We start from the raw sequence: 21321 nt of genomic DNA, 5'->3' as shown, positions 1-21321 counted from the left end.
AGGGCTCCTTCGTATCATCTTGCTCCCTCCCTCCGGTCTGGACCTCCTCCAGGGTTCACAGCCAACCCTCAGGATGCAAGTGTGATCCAGCAGCGGAAACACTGCACCTTTACCCTTAATTGTGACCGGACCAAGCCTCAGGGAGCTTCAGAGGCACCGATGCAAGACAGTAGGCAGGCAGGTAGAGGCGATCAGGGCTCAGCTGGAGCATTTGGCAAGTTAAACTGTCATCGTGTTTCTGATTAACTATGTTCGGCTGCTGCAACTGAAATTTGACTGAATACTTCAACCACACAAAAAACCTGCAGTATAGTTGTACTGAGACAGTTTAAAGTTGAACAACTTTAAATAAATAAACAGGTGTAAGAAATACAAAACAACAGAACTCAGGTTTACATCATTTATTATTAAAACTTTCAAAGCAAAAACAAATCTCCTCTGGACTCTGGCTGCTTGTCCTCTGCTGGACGCCTCCTGGTACTGCATCTGCTTCACCGCCTGCAGCTCTGCGAGGGAGAAGCACAGAAAACTAGTCTTAAATACAACATACATTACATCTGATTTTCCAGTATTAGTTTTCCAAAGTCACATCATGTCTAGATGATAAATTGCAGGGGAACTAACCTGGAAGTCATCCTGGTATCACCACGGTGCAGTCGCTGGGTCTCCTGCAGCTCTGGCATTTAAATCAGACATCAGTCTTCATTTTATCTACAAAACAGGAAGAAGTCGAAGAAAAGATCAAGTAAATTATACAATGAACAGACAGTTTCTAAAGTGAGACAACAGCATTTACTACTTCTATAATATCCTCATGTTTTAAATTATTTGGACAGCTATGCTGGAAATTACAATAATGTCACTATTTTCATGTCAATCATGCGCAAAAAGTGAAAGCAGGTGTGTTTATATATTGTGGGTTATTAGGGGCTATTAAAAGGGGGGAACTCCAGCCTGTTAACAGGTCTTGGGGAGAACTAAAACTCGGCATATGAGAAAAATGTTGTATTAACTTTTGTATTATATAGTTAATCTTTGAAAGGGTGTCGCCCCAGTGTGTTTTAATTTGTGGTGCTACACCAGAGTCATATAATCCAACTGATTAATATTCAAAAAGTATAAAGTAGCACACACACAAAAACCAACAGGACAAAGGTATATGGGTATTCAGCAGTTGGCCTACATATTATATGTACAGCCTTTGCACAGCCTTTAAATAGTAAAATTCCTACAATCACAAAGTCTAACAATAGCCTTCATTAATTTTTAAAAAATTTTGACGCTTTTAATGGCATACTTATATATATCCCCCAAATGAATCTTTCCTTGAATCGTTCTTTTTTTTAAAAATAAATAAAAAACTGAAATTATAACGCATCTACAATATTACTGTTACATTTTACTGACTGCGGTGACTCACCATGGTTTGGTGTTGCGGACCCTCAGCCTCCTTCGATTGGTCGAGGCTCCTGTGGCGAGAGAAAAACAATGAGAACCTGGTAGTGAACTGGTCAGCAGGTTCCTACCATCACTTCTTTGTTTGCGTTATAAAACCATTACTACTTTGAGGTTGCCACCCTTAAAAAGAATAAAAAGACAGCTTGTGAATCTATGTGTGTTTTATGTGGTCGTGTTTGTGTTGGAAGTGGCTGTGGAGCAATGGTGTTATAATGTGAACATGCATCACAAGTAAAGGACTCTAAATGTGATTGTCAATGTGAGAAATATGTTGTATGAATTGTGTGAAAGTTAAAATACAGGTAGAGTTTAAGAAAAAAAAAAAGCATCTGAGCACCCTGAAGTAGACTCGTGTTTACAAACTGCAGAAAGGACGAGAAAAATTCATGACAACAGCATTCAAATCTGTTGGGATCCTCAGGGAAGGTCTTTCTGTTAGAGCCATGTGAAGCTGACCTTCGTACTGACCCATCAGGGATGTTAATGAAAAAACCCCAAACAGAGCTGGGAGCTGCGCACCATGACCTTATACAAAAGTAAACAAGGTCGTTTTCGGTGTCAGTCTTGCGGACTTTGGGCAGAGCCCTTTTTCGAAGAGGCCATAAGAGGCCTGAAGGGTTTTTCTGGCATCACACTCAGGACAGGACATGGAAAGGATTTGTTGAATCAGGAGTTAAGGTTTGGTTGGAAAATGGATCACAGTGCAGACAAACACATCTCGACAGCCTCCAGGGCTTGATTCATGGCATTGGCTGAACACAGTGGAGTTTCCTCTTGATCGAGGTTGAGAACCATAAACTCCAGGTAGCACCACGGTCCTTTACAGCTACAAGACAACTGCTCTGTACAAGAAACAAAAAAAGGAAGATGCCGCAGTCGGGTAGTTTTCCAAAATACTGGTCACTGGCATGACAGGGCAAGTTTAACAGGAAGACTGACAAAATATGAATAGTAAGAGGAACTGAGAGGAAAGAAAAGCAAGAGATCAGCACTAGAGAAAAACTACATGTCTCTCAATGTTTCTCCACACAAACAACTGACTGCTGGATGTGAAATAACCAGCAGCCGAAAACTAGTATTTTTGCTGTCTGGTTTGCACAGCTTACATTGTATGATCTCTAAAAAAACTCAAAACACTTCCTCCTCAAAACAAACACTTTCCTTTAGATCAGGGGTTTTCAAAGTTTGTAAGTGAAGAAGTCATTTATTTTAACTGGGAATGTTTAGTAATTAAGTGGTATTTGTGAGTTTACTGCATGGTTTTCGGTCAACTTTTTTGAAGCAATAGCTGGGGCAAAAATTAGAGCAGTGCATTTTTATTGTGGTTCCTCCATTTTGTTTTCCTGGTTTGTCATCTGTTGTCTCACACTGGGGTGCTTTATAGTTTTGGAACTGCAGTTGCCATTATGCTTTGGGGGATGTAAGTAAGTGTGGCATAAAGTTGCCATGTATCCTGTGAGTTAAAGTACATGCACCAAATCAACACCATTAAAAGGTATGCCTGATAAACTATTAGTAGTTTCTGTTTGCAATCTATCCACTTATGTGGAGATAACCATCACTGGTTTGCTTTGAGACTGAAGAAAACCTAGAACGAGACAAGTTCTGATTAAAGGAAGTTTAATTTCAATTGGTGCCAAAGATGTGATAGCAGTACATCATGTCAGTGTGTTTGGACCTAGGTCATGGTTATCCTGTAGATAGTTTTTTTTAATATCAAAAATTATAACATTTAAATCTGTCCAGTCACGTTGTCTTTTAAAATATCTCCCCGCAGTTCACATAAAACAAAAAGTAAGGTTCTACAGGGCCGGATTACATACAAAGTCCTGAGCCATCTACCAGAGCTTAAATGTTTTGCGATTTAAAAGTGGATTTATCTTCACTCTCACTTCTTAACCTGTCAGCAGCAGTGAGCCAGATGTGCCGGCCTCCATCAGGTGTAATTTACTCCAAGTTGTTGACTGCTGACTCTTGGTATAATTGTACTTTACTTCATAAGTGTAGAGAGAAGAGCAGGAATAGAAAATTTAACGGATGGAAATAACCAGAGTCTCTGGTGAGTACTGTGTTTAGTTAGAGACTGAACCCAAACAAAGACACACACCATCTGTGCTTGCGGTTGCTCGCTTGTAGAAAAAAAAAAAAAATTCTGGTTGCGTGGGGCGAATACGCACTATTTTAAATTTCTTCATGCTGTTTTCAGAACATTGTTTTCTCCCCTGAAAAATGTATTTCTGAAGTTCAGAGATCTTTACCTAATAGACAGGATGTACTGAAAGAGGAGCAAAACTGCTAAACATGAACTCAGATATTAGTCATAAGTTGTCTGAATGCACATTTGCATTTTTCAAGAGTCAGAAAAAAAACAACAAATCACCAAACCCCATTGACACAAACACACAAAAGGTCGGAGCAAAAAAGTAAGGAAACCTGCATTGAGTGTTGGATTAAGAACAGGATTTCTGACATAGAAATTTCATTTTATACAAACCCACCCAGCGCAACCCCAGCAGTATGTGACATGCTCACTTCAAAACTGCAAAGATGTCCCAACCCAGTACCACAAACATTTTAGTTTATAGTTTTAGAGACATTTCACAGTCAGACAGATGGAGTCAGGAGTAGTGATGACAGGTAGAGCAGTTCTATCAGTTACCAAGATCGTGACACAACTCAACAATAAACAGAAGTGCTACGATTACATTTAAATAGTTTGAATGATTTTAATAATTGTCATGGTTCAGTGATCCACACTAAACTACTGAACCTTAAAAATGGCAGCACTGCATGCACACTTGTACTTCTGTATCTGAAAGGGCAGTGCAGTTAGAAAAACTAATGAATAAAAAAAGGAACCAAACCTGAACTGTTAAATATGTAAAAGAGCCGCTGCACAGAGGACTATTCAAAAAGCTTTCTTACTGCAATACAATGGAAAATGCCATCCCATGAGATGGGCTCTGTTTTCACTGAAGAACTCAGAAAAATTGTGCACAGTTAAGCAATAATTAAGCTTTCTAATGCTTTAATTTTCATTTTGCTTTAATGCCAGAAAATAAAAATATACCCCTCTCTTGACTTGCAGTGTTCCAAAAAATATGACAGTGTCAAATTTCAGCACTTTGTTCCACACATCTGTGGTTAGAAACCGTAGTGTTGAACTACTGACTCGGCAATCCAGACCCTTTCATGCATACAGAGAAGCCAAAGTACTACAACCACACACACACACTGCACGGACTATAATGCTTTGCCACATCCACACATAAAAAGGTTGAAGAAAAGAGATCTGCACTGTGATGCCATTCTTTGTAAGTGTGATGCCAGAAGCCCTGTAAACGTCACTGTGAGCAGTGACATGGTGAAAGAGACGACAGAGAGAAGAGTCAAGTTATGGGACAACTGTGCATCTTGTATTATAAACATGGATGGAACACTTACCTTACTTGTTCAGCTGATCTGTGTAAGCATACCTCTGGCTGCAGTGCAAACAAGTCCAGGCTTTACTGTCCACTGACTTCTGCAGAACTACTCATCGTCAATGTAACCCAACTGCAGAGAAGAGCCTCTACTGTGGACTGGGGCAGCCTGTCTTTGACAAGCTGGCTGACTGCAGCTAACACACCTCATTTATCCAAAGACATGAAGCATACACACAACCACACAGGCAACAGGCACACACACGATCCTCTCTTCAACCGAAAGGTGCATGGAACTTCCTGCCTCGGGTAGGTCGGTGTATGAAGTTGGTCACGTCAACTAGTGCAGGTTCTGCCATCAGCTTTTAGGATTAGAGATTTTCACATGAAGAGAACAAATATGGGTGGGTGGGGGGGCAGATTAAGGGTTGAAAGCCACAAGGCTTTTAAACAAATCTTGAGTCAGAACTTCTCTTTAAACTGCATGTGTCAAATCTTTGGTTTCAATTTTTTACTCAAATAACAGGTTCATGTCCATGTTCCAAAATTCTGTAGTTACTTTGAAAAAGTTCTTCAAAAATTGGTGTCAAAGCTGATTTCAATTTTTAGGTCATCGATGCTGTCAAAAAGTGTTGATAATTAGGGACATCCCTGTTCTGAACCTCTGATATATAGTCACTGTGTAGTTTGAAGTGAGCTTGATGCTAGCTTTGTGGGGGGGGGAAGATATACTATGCAGGATTTTCCTAAAAAACAGTGTATACAAAAGTAATCTGTCCCAATCTTCACTTGCCACCCACTAGAAGTGTGCGGTGGTGTCTGCATCTACAGTGACTCTGCAGTCTACATGCATTTCTTAGTATTTTGCTGTTAAGGACATTTCTGGGCACCAACCTTTCGGCAGTGGCGTGTAGCTCCAATCCAATGACAGCGCAAAGGGTGTGAGGTCTGGTCTCTAAAAGACACGTAGTTATTGCTGTCTTCATCATGGATATAGTAAAAACTGCAGGTCTGTGTGTGATTGACCGAGGGTGGGGCTGAGCTACACACACACACACAGACACAGAGCAGAGCAAAATCGGTGCAGCAAACAGTGACCAGGATGAAGCTTACACTTCAGCTGTATTCGCACAAAATATGGAGGGTTGTGCAGAGGTGGAGGCGTATTTGTTTTTTTGCTTTGGAATACAATCTTTGTTCTCACCATCATCACACCCTCTCTTCATTCACCATCTAACTCGCTGACCACCACTGCTCTGTCTCGCTTGTTGGGCTGGGGAAGAGGGTCCAATTTTAAATGGTGATTAAAAACAGCCACAGTAAAACCCTGCATAGTACAACTTTAAATGAAAGTCCTCTTCAAGATCTTCAGTGTGAAAAGCTCATGTCTACATTTTAATCACTCTCAGACTATGTAATATATATAGATGTAGTCTCTGAAGACACCCATAGGTTTCTGAGGAGCCATTGTAAAGCTCAGCATGGTGGCTCTGGCCAGCACCATCTTGCCACTTTCTGACTCAATTTAACTCCTGGCTAATCGAAAAATGGACAAAAAAGTGTAGTGTTTGTGAAGCTAGGGCAAGCCGATTGAAGCCTGGTTGCAGACAGCTAACAACAATCTGTCAGTCAAAGTGCCCACGGCCTTAATTATGCATAACTTTAAGCCCCCATATAAGTTAAACAAATTGTATAAAATTCACCCCTCGTACAGCTGTCATGAACAACAAAATTCACTATAAAAATCAGAACTGTTTTTTTTTTTTTTTTACCAGGCCGTAAACTAGGGTTGAGAAATCTCTACATTTTCCATCTGACCACATCAGCAACTGCCAATATATTCGTGTAGGTGTGTGCAAGTTTGCTTGGCCTCGACTGTACATTAGTCCTTACAAATAACATCTCTTTAAGAATATCAGCATGAAAGATTTGATTTAAATTTCTGCTTTAACAATAAAAAGTGAGAAAGTCATGCTAACCCTACTCCAAATACAGTTACTGTGTAATCCGTCAAATGCGTGTGGTGCCATCTTTTAACAAATTTTGTCTGCAACCTTTTCTTAAAATGTATGTCGAAGTTTTGATTTCCATTTTAATGAAATTAATCCAAGTCAGAGTGTTTTGCAACAGGGGCGTTAAGTGTTCCTGGCAAAGTCAGTTAATCTTGTGTACTTGCAGCTTTACAAGCCATAATCCAAACCATAGCGCCGCTACCTAACATGATAACAAATAACTACAATTTTCAAGAAATCGGTGCCATTTGGTCTTCAAGAATGATAGCTTTGTCTTAACTTAACCACTCCAACAGAAGCTACAGACTTTGAATTTCTTGGTTTGGAAAGTTCCTTCTCATAGTCCAACACCTTTAAAGATGGTCAAACCTGTTAAAGAAAAACAAATTGTACACAACACCAACACACAGACATAACAGTACAAGTTTTAAAAATTTACACTTAAGCCAAGTCAATGAGAACTTTTAGTGCTATTTTGCAGAATGTTCCGATGATGTGTGGAGGATAACGTCTTGCGTTTTCTACAAGCAAAGCCCTAAATAAGCCTTCCAAGATTCATAGTTGGTCGTCTGGTTTTTTCACTCGCTATACAACAAAATCTCCTGCAGAGGTTGCAAATTACTAAAAAAATTAAGTTAAATATCTGTCAATTGCTGTCCACTATGTCAGACAGTGGACAGTCCATATACAATACAGCACTACAAAAAGTTAAATCCAAAGGACTTAATTGTTTTTGATACATTTTCTTTGTAAATCCTGATAAAAGAAAAGGCTCTTCAAGTAAATAAGCAATAAAAAAACTTATGCAAATCAAATCTGGTGTAACTCTCTAGGTTGAACTTGGGAGAGTTACATTTTAAGCAAATTTGGTTTAATGTTGCATTCCTATTTAGGCTGTGACCTGAAAAACAAATACACCAACATTGATCCACAAACAACGTTTTTAAACTGGCTGCATTCCGCACTTAAACTTATTTGTTGTGTAGAAGTATACACATGTGAACCAAACCAGTACCAATCTGTTGTGTGGACTACAGAGGAGCCAATTTTCTTTGCATTAACATCTATTCCCACAATTTAAGTGTACGGGGTTACATAACTACAGTTGGTGGTCGTCTGCATAAACGTGATTATGGCAGTATAATTATCAAAGATTGCTGCAATTTCCTGATGCCAATCACTTTCAGGAAAAAAAGTTCCTGTCCTCTCATCTTAAGCATTAAGGATGTCCATTTTTTCACATAAAAGGACACCCCCCCCATTATTTTAAAAGGTTTTTCAAAATCCATATAGTTTAAACTTTTCAAATAACTGTTGTCATTGAAAAAATCTTTGGTTTTACCTATGTAGTAGTTTCATCTACAGGTTTAGAAAATGCTTAATGCAACAGGTATGCCACAGGGGATTGCCCCACTCCCTATGTAGTCCTCATTTTCATCCTGTTGTTCTGTTGTGAATCTTACTAAGGTCTTTTGCACATGTCCTGTGTTTAGGTTTCTTAGCTGAAATATTCCTTAGTACAAGCTACGCAGCCACAAATTCCTCCACAGTCCATTATCTTTAAAGCTGGTCAAACCTGTTAAGAAAAGATGTACATAACACAAACACACGTGACATTGCAGATGAACACTCCAGGATAATCTAATTATATTACCAAATTCATCCAAGTATCTGTAGAGCTCAGTTTGCAGCCATTTCAGGTGTGTTTTGCAGGGTTCCCGGTTGCCAAAAGAAGAGGGAAGATTTTCTATTTGGCAAATTAAAATAACTACCATAGGATGCATTGTAGCCACCCAGTTACAGGTCCAAATGTTGTCCAAAGTCAGCCATTGGACAGACACTTAGTGTTTACAAGAGAGCACTAAAGGTGACTCTAAAGGTAAGGCAGAAAGTCACTTACTGTTCTCATTCATCTTAAAATATGATGTAAATTCACCTTCAATGATCCAGAGTGTCAAGAGAGAGTCGAGGCTAGTGCCAAGACGAATGAACAAAGTGCCCTGCTTCATCTCTCAGCAAATTCTCCATTTCCATAACAAAAACACAGTCAAATGAAACAATTATACTTAAAAAAAGTTGTAAATAATGCAAGAATACTTACACTTAGTTTATACCCCACCTCCTGCTACCACACAACTGAGAAAAGCTTGCTGAAGCAAGCTAGCGTCCACTTGATGCTAAATGACAAAATAACACCTCAAAACAGGTACTGGCATGATAAATGGGGAGAGGCCAGAGTGGGCAGCAGAGAAAAAAATTAATTGCAAGGAGACCTTGGTGAATTTTCCTTTCATATTATATAAAAAGTTAATATGTTGATAGTAACCTAAATAGTGGGCATAAAGTTTAGTTACAATCTGTGATCCTCCAGATGTCAACAAAAAGGTAGCCCATCAATATTCAAAACACAGATGTTGTAGTTCTATTATGTCATGGTAAATAATACCAATCATTATATTTTTATCCCTTTCGTTTGAGGGTAAAGGTTTTTAAATGTTTTCTTTTAAAACGCTGAGCTCTTACTTCTTCCACTGTTGCCAATGATGACATTAATGCAACTACAACTTAAACATGTTATCTCGTGAAATGCAGAAAAAAAAGCACTGTGGTCTCCACCTGAACTTAACACAGTATGGCTTGTCTATTACAAACAGTTGCTAACTGTAGTTATTGTTGTCCCAGCATGCTCTGTGGTTACAAACAACTACAGGGCATGCTGGAAGAACTCTCAGCCAGATGGCTGGAAGTATAAACCAGCCATATAATATATGTGTATCAAATAAGAATAAACAGAGCAGCTCATACCAGACCAATAACAGTACTCCGTCTTCCTCCTGTGGTATAACTAGATGTAAAGGGGAATTCACAAGCTGGAGACAGTGAAACATCAGCATGTCCTGTCAGTAACAAAGAGTTGAAAAGGTGCAGCAGACACGTCCACTGTAGTAACGAGCCATATCAATCTTGAAACTGAAAGCCAGGGTAGAGAATTGAAACTCTGGATTTCTTGTCTTCTTACAGGTCCCACACAATGAATTGTTGACCATTGGAGTATAAGTTGTGCACATTTAGGACTTATATGCATTTTCTATGTGCAACGTTGGCCATGCTCACCGAATCATACAGATGCCATTTAGCTCGATAAAAAACAAATATTTGTGATTGACAGCAACAACAATTGTAAATATAATGAATGGAAAACAATTGGTGACTGACAGTTGCTGCTTCATGAAAATTAAAGGTTCAAGTTTTCATCCATAGATAGACCAAGTTTGATATATACTATATATATGCTTTAGTTTCTGGTGGTCATCATGCCTTCAAAACTGAGCCACTTTCCAGTCATGCATAGGCAGGTTCACCTATGCCAACAAATAGTACAACTACAGTATGAACTTTAGATAAAATTTTGATTACTACAGTCAAGACTTCCTTTTTTGTTCTTTAAACATTCTGTTATACCCAAAAATAAGTCCTATTCTGGATATGACTACGGTTACATGCAGGTTTGAAAAAGATGACCTGTTTAACTCAGACAGCAACTCAATTACCGAAGTTTATACTGTAAACATTTTGTTTCCTTGTCGTCTTCCAGGTTTATTGGCGATAAGCCAACAACTAGTTTTGTTTGCCGCCTCTACTTCTATATTTATTACAACCATGTATGTAGCCTATATAACAATTTTCTGATGAAACTACGCTGTGCATAGCCTAGTTTATTTTCTCCAAAACACTTGATGGAAATGTGTATAATACGCATATTTTGGGGGTTTTCTTTTACTGCGATATGTCAAAAGTATGCTTCAGATTCACTTAGCAATTCGATCAACTGACGGGTGTTTGCATCGGAGCTGTCAAATAGACCTACAAGCACAACCGAGGCTAAAAGCTTAATGATGTCCAGTTACACAAATTAGAAATACAACCTGGGTCATCACAGTATAATACGCAACTTTAGAAATTCTAGTACATCAGGTTGATGTTTTCATATTTGGATGAAATCTCAGCACATTTTCAAAACACATCTAATCTAGCTTCTAAGAAACCAAACACTGGAAGTGCAGGTTTTACGTCATCTGTCTATCGATGAGAACTGCTGCAGTAAAAAGGGCGAGTGCAGTGATCATTATTATTAATTCAATATATATTCTGGACTGCATGTAAACGTAGTCAATAACCCCAGCCTACAAACATGAACACAAGACACGCACTCCAACGTAGACTGTGTGTCAGCGACAAACTAAGTATATGAAAGATAGAATGTGTTCGTAAGGCTACCCACAACCCAACATACTACTACACAGGGTTTCTTAAAGGTTCTATGTGTTATATTTCTGCTTTCCTGAAGGATAGTTGAGTTACTAAATCCAACTGAATGAAACATCTCTGGAATAAGTCTTCTGATTTGTAAAGTGCTGGGTGTTAACTAGTTTATAGCCTTTGTAGATGCAAAGTTTCGTGCCATTCGGCACTGACCATGTCCCCACCTAATTAGGTCTTTGTTGAACTCTGACCTAAGAATGCCATTCGTGACACGTGTTAGCTACTTAACTGAATTTTCAGAAAATGAAGTGGCAAAGACTGGTTTAGCAATGCTTGCTTATGACGGGGCCAGAAGTCTTTTACACTGTGTTCAACGCAATGCTTAACAAAAGGTCAGGCTGCGGCAGAGATAACACATAGACCCTTTAAGCCCTAATGTGGGTGATTTATCCACATTATCTAATTAGTGCAAACAACCAATTGTTGGGATTTGGCTGCTCTCTTAATGCACTGTACGTTTCAGATTTTAGGAATGAATGTTTACGGTTTGTCCTGATAGAACCAGTGTCTCTTTATTGTAATACATGCTTTGACTCCAAATGTATGGCACAAAACACAGCCATAGAAATTTGAGAAAAGGGTTACAATTATCACTTCACTGCGACTCACAGAGCATAATACATCTAGAAAAGAAAATTATACATGGTCAGAAAGAACTAAGACCACACAAGGGTGATCTATCTTTCAATACTACTGACAATACAAAATAAAAATGGAAATAGACTTTTTCATAAAAAGGAGTAAATTGTCAGGCTAAAATGTAGCAACAACTTAAACTTAAATACAAGAAATGCACGTTTGTTTTGAAGAATCTATACAAATGGTGCTGCTGGGAGCATCAAAGACCAGCGTCTAAAAACGAGGTTTCTTAGTAGGACCGTCAAACTCCTCGCGGACCCTGCCGAACCCAGCGTTACCAGGACCCATTCCCCTGGGACCACCCTGGGAGAAGCGCTCATTGCGCTGTGGGGATCAATTTACCAGGGAGGCAGATAGGAAGGTGGGTAGTAATATATGGGGTGCGCAAGCACACAGTTCATGTCCATGTGGAAGTGTATAGAAAGGTATGGCAATAGAGGTGATTTGTTTTATATCGTGAGCAGATTTAAAACACAACCAGCAGGAGACACATCCGAAGAAACCGTTCGTTCCAATATGAAGGTCCACAGGTGCCACAGGTTACATACGGAAAAGGAAGAGAGGGTAATGCTTTTGTTAGTCAGTGCCTACCTAATATGGTCTCTCCAGTGCATGCCAAGACTAGTCTATAGTCTTAATAGGTATTAGGTCTAGCATTTGTAAATGCTGACCATATTTACCTATGCACATTAATTTAATATTGCAACAGATAAAATAACCTCTTGATGGAGGTTTTATCAAATATATACATAATTAATTATAATTGGTTATAAATAAAGCCCAAACTAGGGCTGGGCAATATATGCAATATATATTGTTATTGTGATTTGAGACTATTACTTAGATTTTGGATATTATGATATGACATAAGTGTTGTCACATCCTGGTTTAGAAGGCTGCATTACAGTCAAGTGATGTCATTTTGTTATACTTGTTATAATGCTCGTCTTTACCCACTTAGTCATTATATCCACATTACTATGATAATATTTCATAAATCTAGTTGTGTTAATGAAAGTACCCATAGTCATTCCTACAACATTGTTGCAACATTGATAGAGCTTTGGTTGAAATTATCGCGATATTTGATTTTGTAGTTCAAGCCTAGCATTAATGAAGTGCTTTTGAGAACACTTCAAAATATTGAGCAATATATTGTGAATTGCGATACAGCCTAAAAATATAATAATATTAATTTAAAGCCATACCGCCCAGCCCTAGCTCAAACATTTCATATTCCTTTTGTTGTGGCCGGAGTTGATGTTTCCTTAGAAATGTTGAGACAAGATATGAAATTCAAAGCAGTACAGTGACAATTTTTTGACAGAATTTTGTCAGTTCCAAAGTTTCACTGAAAATAAAGTGTGTATTAATCGGCTGTCTGTTATCGCAGCCCCTCTTATGGCACTGCATTGATAACTACATCTAAAGTACCCCAATTGTGACCAGAATCTTAAGTACGGGGACTGAACAAGAAATGTACGTGTAGAATATTTCCACTTTGGTACAGTAAAATGTAAGTATTGCACAACACATTTAGTACAACCACTTTTTGCAACAGAGGGAAAAAATTTGTTGATCATTATGCAGTTTACATGTGAAATAGGACATGTCCTAGTTAAACTACAATGGTGTGAAAAATGGTGAATCTCGCAAAACCCAAGTGCCAAACAGAGGCTTTGGTTTGCAACACAAGCCTTCGACGGCGCAATATGGTAACGACAGAACACATGTTGTAATGTAGGAAGAATGTATAATATAATTCTCTTGAACTGGATTTACCCAACATCAACCTGCTCAGCCTACTAAGTTAAGCTTTATAATCAGGTGTGACAGTATAACTACATGTGTAGCGTGTCAAGAGTCACTGTTAATGCAACTTCTCTGATTTTGGAACTGTTGCATTGCCAACAGCAGCATTGCAAAAAAGCTTGAACCATTGGCTTTTTTTCCTATAAAAGCCTTTTCTGAAGTCACTTAAAGGGAAATGGTGCTTTAAAAATTTAATGCAGGACTTAGTTATCAGGCCAGGCTACTGTTATCATTGAACAAAAGGCTACAAATGTGAAAACGCTCCATTTTTAAAATACAAAGCGTCGTTCAGTAAATAGACAAATTTCCATAACTGAAGTTGATTCCAATTCACAAGGTCCCGATTTCATTCCGATTCCTGATTTAATATCGATTGGGTTAGGGATATTTGAGTTACAATATCAATTGTACTTGCATATCTATCTATACCTCTGGATCTATATAAATTAAGATTCTGAGGGAAATATTGCTATAAACTGTACAAGGAACCCTCAGTCTGATGTTATCATTAATAGTTGATATTGAAATGATTTCAGAGATTTGTCTTTATAATCTGCTTGTGGATAAACTCATGGGACACCATTATGATTTTAGCATCTACTTATTAAAAGTGATAGTGAAAAAAGCAGTGATTATGTCGATTTGTGTATTTCAACTAAGTGAGAGAATTAAAAAAATACAACCATTTTTACTACTTCTTCAGCCATTCCAATATAGATTTGAGGTTATGAGCAATGCGGTCCCTGTGCTGTGTGTGATAAACTCCAGCACACAGACAGCAGAGGACAGAAGTGGCACACCCTTGACTGAAAGTTAAAAAACTGTCTGCATAGTTGTAATTACTTGACTGTTTCCATACAAACATTTACCCACTAGTTTGGCGGATTGCCTTTAGACAAATCTACCTTTGGCACTTGTCAGGTGATAAATATCACGCATCCACAGAAATCACATATTACGGTTTGATGCTGAGATTTAATAAATTGATAACAGATGATTCAAACGGAGATCAATGTGAATTGGAAAATTGCCATCTCTAAACCCAGCTCTTTCAGTATTTTGGAGCATACGCTATAAATCAACGGCAAACATTTTATATAGAACTTCAAGGTTTCATTAAAAAGGTTTCTGGAAATGTGTTTCATTCAGGACTGAGAATGTTCACACATTTAAGCGTTCTTATTCTCAACTGTAATCCAGAAACAAACCCAACATTGGTACCACAATTCTGCCAAAAGCACAGGTCTCAAGCTTAGTCCAGTGGTCCCCAAGTGCCACCCTAAACACAAATGGTTACAAGGCTTTGCCTGCCCCCATCAATTAATCTTGCTGTAATACACATTTTTTAAAACATTTTTTTTTATTTCACATTTAATGCCTCATACCGTCAACCTGCACTAAAAGCATTATAAATGCTCAGAAACAAAAACATGTTGATGAGAAGGGAAAGGTCGCTTGTCCAGAAGATGAACTACAAACCTACCTCAGGACTCAAATTGGCTTGCAGCACAAAGCTTTGCACATGATTTCACACTGCCACCCAAAAATACACATAGCTCATTTTCTGTTATGTCAGATGATACGTGAAACTGCTAAAACAGTATGAAAAAGTGAATTAAAAAGCTAAATAATTACGTTGTCAACAGTTAAAAGGGAAAAACACTGGTAAATGCCATTCTGCCTACGGTCGAGAAAAAGTGCCTGTCCAGCTCACGAGACAGGGCTTGCAATAGCAGTCCACTACACAAACAATTTGATTAGAGTGAGAAGAGCCACTGAAGTCTGTCTACAGCTGTCAGAGAGCAGTTTCTTGTGATTTTAGTGCAGGTTGACGGTTTTGTAGCTGTAAAGCAGCGAGACTCAGGTGAAGCTAACTGAGGGGGCTTGGCTTGCCATTGAGAGAAACCCTATCAGGCAGGCAGCATATCGTGTCACCTTCAACAACCAACAAGCCATCCAAAGACAGCTGTGAACACATATCATTCATATTTTCCCATCCAGTTCGGCCAGTTGACCCTTGTGCTTTAAATCAGCCAAGAGTCTCTCCAACAAAAAGGAAAGCCAAACACAAACTGCATTAACTACTGATTTTCCAAAAAGTGGGATACATTACCATTTCGTTGCCCATCAAGCCTCCTGCAGCTCCCATTCCCTGCTGACCCTCAAAGTTCAGTCCACCCATTGGGAACTTGGGATTCGCTGATCCAAAGGGCATATCTAACAGAAACGGCAGCGCAACAAGTCAAGAACACGGCCGCACTTAATACATACTTACTTAAAATAAACATAGGAGACACACTCCTACTACAGCCTGTTAATGGCAGAGTGAGTACAAAGAATAAATCATTGGTTAAAAAAAAAAAAAGGTCCAGAGTCCAAATATATTACATTTAAATACACTGTGTGACACTGTAAGCAATGTGCTGGATGCACATGCACTCATTTGATTTGATGAATTTAACATGACATGATTAAAATGCTAAGGATTCAAATGTATGGTCATGTTTGAGGCTGTAGTTATGGTCCTGTCCAGTTGAATTGTCTTATAAAAATATCTAGCCATTGATTATTGGTATTAACTAATAGACATGGTGCGGGGACATTTTTCTAAACAACTGACTCAATGAAATTTATTTTTTAAAAAGAGAATTACTTACCGCCCATGCCCATGCCTCCATTGGGATTCATTCTCATTTCTCTGTCCCTCTGCAATAAAATAAAAAAAAAGATTAAACAAAGCAAATATTGATGAAGTATTCATTTCATTGTATATATGTAATAGTCCTGTATTCTAACATTAACGTTAACTCACATCCATGAAGTTGCCCATCCTGTAGTTCTCCTCACGCTGGCGGCGCATCTGTTCTTCCATCTCCCTCTTGCGAAGCATCTCTTCCTCCCGCCGGCGACGCTCTTCTTCTTGTCTATTTACAAAGAAGAAAACAATCACATGAAACACATTTTAAGCATTAATGTTAACATGTCTGATGATCTATTTGAGGATTTAATAATGAGCATGAGAGAGAATGATAGTTATGAGATCAACAAACAAGAACTCTACAGAATATAAATACCTCAGCTGCATCTCCTTCCTCTTTTGCATCTCCTGACTGTGCATCTCCTCCATGCGCCTCAGTTCCTCCTGTCGCCTCAGCAGATCTGATAGCAAACATAAAACCAACATCTTAAGTTGTGGCACATGAATTCTAACGTACTCCAGGAAATACAATCAAACAGCTGCAGGCTTCTGTTTCTTCATTAAACCTGACAATAATATCGCTGAACTTGCCTTGTCTGAGCAGGTTGGCCTGGTGCTCATGGTAGGCATCCTCCATTTCACTCTCCAGCTTCTCGCGGGCCTCAAGCATGTTCTTCTCCACCTGCTGCCTCTGCTGCTTCTCCATTTCATCCAGGGACTTCCAACGCTTGGAGTACTCAAATTCAAAAGTGCCTGGACGAGCAAAACGGGGAGGTTCCTCTCGCTCTCTATAGATACAAGCAACACAATAGACAGTGTGTTAGCTCTATGACTGTATTGACAGAAACAACCTATATAGACTTGTCTTTTCAGATGAAAGACGAAAACTACAGACTATATTTTGAAAATGATGAGTGAACAAATGTCTCCCCCTTTCAATTGATTTACACAGGCTAACATCTGCCACTCCACACAAAAGATTGATTTGTAACAGCTACAATCCCCAGACCATACCACTGCAACCCCCCACACTCACATCACACCATCTGCTGGACACAAAACAATGACTTGAAAGAAATGACCTGCATAATAAAAGTGACTGATAGGGATATGCTTACGCTTGATATCTGGGGTTCTTCTGTGCCAGTTTCTCTGGAAGACCATCTTCATCATCAAACTGCTCCAAAGGCTCAACAAGAACAGGACGTGGTGACCTGAAAAGACCATATGAAAAGAGGAATAAGCAAGGTCTTTATGCATTTTTTGTGGCATATTGATTCATTGAGCGGGACGTAAGAACATTATGCACTTCAACAGTACTTACGTGGTAAGAAGGAAAACACCCTCGTTGCACCGATCCAGGGCCTTTCTGGCAGCAGGTTTGGAGGCAAACTCAACAATGCCCTTGCCTGTGGAGCGCCCACGATCATCTACAATGACAATAGCCCTCTCAACCATTCCAAACTGAGAGAAAGCTTCTTCCAAGAGCTCATTGGACACAAATGGAGATAGATTCCTTATAGATAGGGCCGCAGAGTGTGTGGCAAATCGGACACGTAGGGGCCTGCCTTTCATTGGTGTGTCATCCAACTCTGCTTTCGCTATCTCTGCAAGTGCACGGGACTCCTGCGAGAAATCACACATAAAATTGACGTTGAGCTTCTATGCAATCCAAATTAATTTTCTTCACAATTTTTTAGACTTTGAATAAACTTAAACAGAAAATGTATTTAATTACAAATATCGGATGTCTTACCAATCTGATGAAACCAAAGCCTTTGCCTTTGTTGATGAAGACCTCGCTGGGCTCCCCATATTTTGCGAACAGCCTTTTGAAATCCTCCTCTGTGATGTCGTTGGGCAGGTTACCAATGAACAGACGACACCGCTGTGTGTACGTCTTCTCACCGGGTTTAAGCAGCATGGACAGTGTGAACTCCTGTAGATTGACAACAACGTACAATCAAACTCTCAAATCTCTGCTGATACAAACACCATTATATTCGGACAACGAAAGAAAACAAGCAAAGGATATTGAACAGCGGGTAGATAAAATTCACACATGACTGAAAATATAATCATATATTCAAATTTAGTCATTTCATTGTCAAAATGTGTTCGCTTAAGTGCTCACGACACGTCCATACACGTCTGACCAACCACCCATCCCCCACACAAAATGTAGGTGAAAAGCCAATTTGACCTATATTTTCTTCAAACCATGTCTAGGAAACGTGACGCACACAAGTCGACAAAATAAATTTAAATTGGTGTAAAAGAAAATCAAACGATAAAAAACAAAACCAGTTACAGACTTCATGTTCTTTGTTTTAACCGAACAAAATTTGCATTTTAGCGACTGTACGTGTCTTACACAAGATGGCGGACAGCTAAACCGACTAAAATACAGTGCGCTTGATTTCAGTCACAGCTCGCACCGCCTTGCAACGCAACATATAGCAGTCGACACAGTGATGTTAAACTCCACCCACACAGGCTGGTAGATGTCGCAAAACAAGCGCACCGTTAGTCGCATTGAATAAGCTAGCATTAGCTTAGCTAACAACAAAGACTATCGACGCCATCCTCAACAAAATGTATATTACAAAGAATTACACACACCTTTAGCTGGCTCCCAATTGAATCGCCTGCAGCGCTGTCTGTGCTCATTTTCTCCGACTCCTGCCGCTCCTGTTTGGGCCTCATCGGTGGTGGTCCTGTCCTCTGGCCTTGCTGAGGGCCTGTCTTCTGGCCATGTTGAGGGCCTGACTTCTGGCCTTGGTGAGGGCCTGACTTCTGGCCTTGGTGAGGGGTTCTCTGGCCCTGTTGAGGGCTATTTCTCTGGCCCTGCTGGGGCGCTGGCTTCGGGCTGGGGAGAGGAGTCTGCTTCTGCTGCTGGCCGTTTGTATTTCCCACCGGCGACTTCAGCTGCTGGTTCGGAGTCTGGGTCTTGTTTGCCTGGTTAGGTTGAGGAGAGCTGACGTTTGGTTTAGGTGGAGGTGTCTGAATCTTCGGTGTGGGCGATGGTGGTGTCTGTTTCGGTTGCTGCTGATCCTGCTGTTGCGGTGCCGGTTTCTGCTGCTGCTGCATCGGGCCTTTCATTGTGAGAGCCGGGCCGGGACTCGGCGGAGGGATGATCGGCAGAGACTGGTTCTGTTGTGGCTTCTGGGGGGTCCCATGTGGTCCCTGATTGGGTCCTCTGTTGAAGTTATTTCCCCCTCTCCGATTTTGGTTCTGATTCTGGAAAGGATGGCTCCTAAAATTTGGATTTCCCATTAGTCCACCCCGCATCGGACCACCGACCCCACCTCTGCGTGGCTGGAAGTTATTCATCCCAAAGCCACCGCGATTATGGTTAAATCGAGACATTGATCCTTATATCAGCAAAGACTAAAAACGTAATAATTGTGCTGCGTAACAACCGCTTCCTACGAGTGTAGCGGCAGCTCGAGCTTCTTAAAATGGCGACTAACCGTCGTGTGTCTTTCTTTCTCCAGTACAGAGAGACCCGAGAGCCGCCCGGCTCCGCTCATTGGTCCGCTGCTCAGGGGGAGGAGTCACCGGTTCAGATGCTGCATTCAGGTGCTCCTCGGACGGTCCCATTTCCAAAAGTCGTTCTTCCGACTTTGGTGTGTTCATGCGCGTCATGTCGGATTGCGCGACCTACATGGACGCCAGAAAGAAGTTATTTTACATTTTATCTCAGAGCGTTTAGACAACACGTTGAGACCTGTTTCCAGTATTTGCGTGATAATTGGTGTGTCCGTCCGACTTTAGAGGGCATTCACATGGATTTTCCTAATAATTCCAACAGCACTTGAATGCACAGATAGTCCCGTGAAGGAGCAAGTCCATTTAAACCACTGCTTAAAGGGGTAGTCCACCAAATGTGTACATTACAGTGTGTTTACAGGTCTACTGCTGTGGTTTGGGCAAGTAAGCAGTACACTGGTCCAGCATTGTACTGCCACAACACTGTCAGACTCATTATAAACAGTTTAAAATCAAGTGATCAAAATTGATACATCAAAATCAATCAATTTTATTCTACTCATTCTTCTTCCTTTTCAAAACCTGGTGCCTACATTACCCACAATGCAACGTAGTCACTGAGTGACATCACTGGAGGCAATGTATCAGATTACATGCAGTGGCCTCTGGAACCGCAAAAGGCTTCATACTATTTTTATTTTTTTTATGCATACATTACTACCCCCAAGACCTGTAAATGGAAATGAGAAAAATTGATGGAATTACCCTTTAATTTCTAATTTAGGTCTCCACTCCAGTTATTTAGAAAAATGCAATGCTGTCTCAGTACATCTACTGATGTAAAGACCCTTTAATAGCACCAGAAAACATAACTGATTCTAATGTAATGTTAATAACAGTTTCAGTCCTTATATTCAAAGATCTTTGAATAATATTGGGAGTTTTTGTGGGTTGCAGTCTTGTGTTTTGAATATTTTTGTTGATCACTGCCCATACTACAGCAGTAATTCATCCAGGTGCATCCTTATTTGAGTATTATTTGTTTGCATATCAGCATACCTATTATATACTTAAGTACTTATCTTAAAAATTTTTGATTGTTGTAGTTCCTGAAATATGCAAATTGACTGCATAGGCTTGCAGGGGTAAGATTAAATGGTGTGGTGAATAACAAAAGCATATGAAACCTTTGACCTCCTGTCATGGTCATTCTAAGGCAGGACTTTGGACTGTATTCACACATTTGATGACTTTAGACATGACAACATTTAAAAATACACTTAGAGGTATTTAGCACAATTGTTTTCATTCTTGGTCTTTTGGTGTTAATGTGTTGAAGACATTTTTTGTGATTTAGAAAACAATGAGCTCAGTTGCGAGGCTGGGCAATAATAATTAAAGGACTGGTTACACTTTTTCCATTAGAGGAAACTGTGTTAAGTAATATAGACTTTATAAATATGTT

General features: G+C 39.7%; 1 protein-coding gene across 2 annotated transcripts; it reads right to left on the bottom strand.

Moving 5' to 3' along the window:
* Nucleotides 1-386: 386 nt before the first annotated feature.
* On the bottom strand, nt 387-19951 carry sfpq (splicing factor proline/glutamine-rich). 2 transcript variants are annotated; one of them, XR_012180183.1, is made up of 12 exons: nt 18987-19845; nt 18121-18303; nt 17689-17990; nt 17483-17578; nt 16956-17152; nt 16741-16825; nt 16479-16590; nt 16324-16372; nt 15780-15883; nt 1421-1469; nt 625-711; nt 387-506 (listed from the first exon to the last, which is right to left on the bottom strand). XR_012180183.1 is itself a non-coding variant. In XM_073483228.1 (10 exons), exons 1-10 carry the CDS (start codon nt 19731-19733, stop codon nt 12068-12070), a joined length of 1986 nt encoding a protein of 661 aa, XP_073339329.1. In that variant the 5' UTR covers nt 19734-19951; the 3' UTR covers nt 11702-12067. The 2 variants fall into 2 exon arrangements, 1 of the variants encoding a protein (XP_073339329.1); XM_073483228.1 differs by lacking the exons at nt 387-506; nt 625-711; nt 1421-1469 and adding an exon at nt 11702-12178 and having other exon boundaries at nt 18987-19951.
* Nucleotides 19952-21321: the final 1370 nt, after the last annotated feature.

This window comes from Pagrus major, chromosome 16, assembly GCF_040436345.1.
Source record: "Pagrus major chromosome 16, Pma_NU_1.0".
NCBI classification, from domain to species: Eukaryota; Metazoa; Chordata; class Actinopteri; order Spariformes; family Sparidae; genus Pagrus; species Pagrus major.
This window is presented reverse-complemented; position numbering and strand designations above follow the sequence as displayed.

Excerpts from the sequence above, each read along its gene's own strand:
- sfpq (XM_073483228.1), bottom strand. The coding sequence starts at position 19,733 with ATGTCTCGATTTAACCATAATCGCGGTGGCTTTGGGATGAATAACTTC. Across the intron at positions 17,991-18,120 it reads GCTTTGGTTTCATCAGATTG|GAGTCCCGTGCACTTGCAGA; the intron begins GTAAGACATCCG and ends GATTTCTCGCAG. Across the intron at positions 16,373-16,478 it reads GGATGGGCAACTTCATGGAT|AGGGACAGAGAAATGAGAAT; the intron begins GTGAGTTAACGT and ends ATTTTATTGCAG.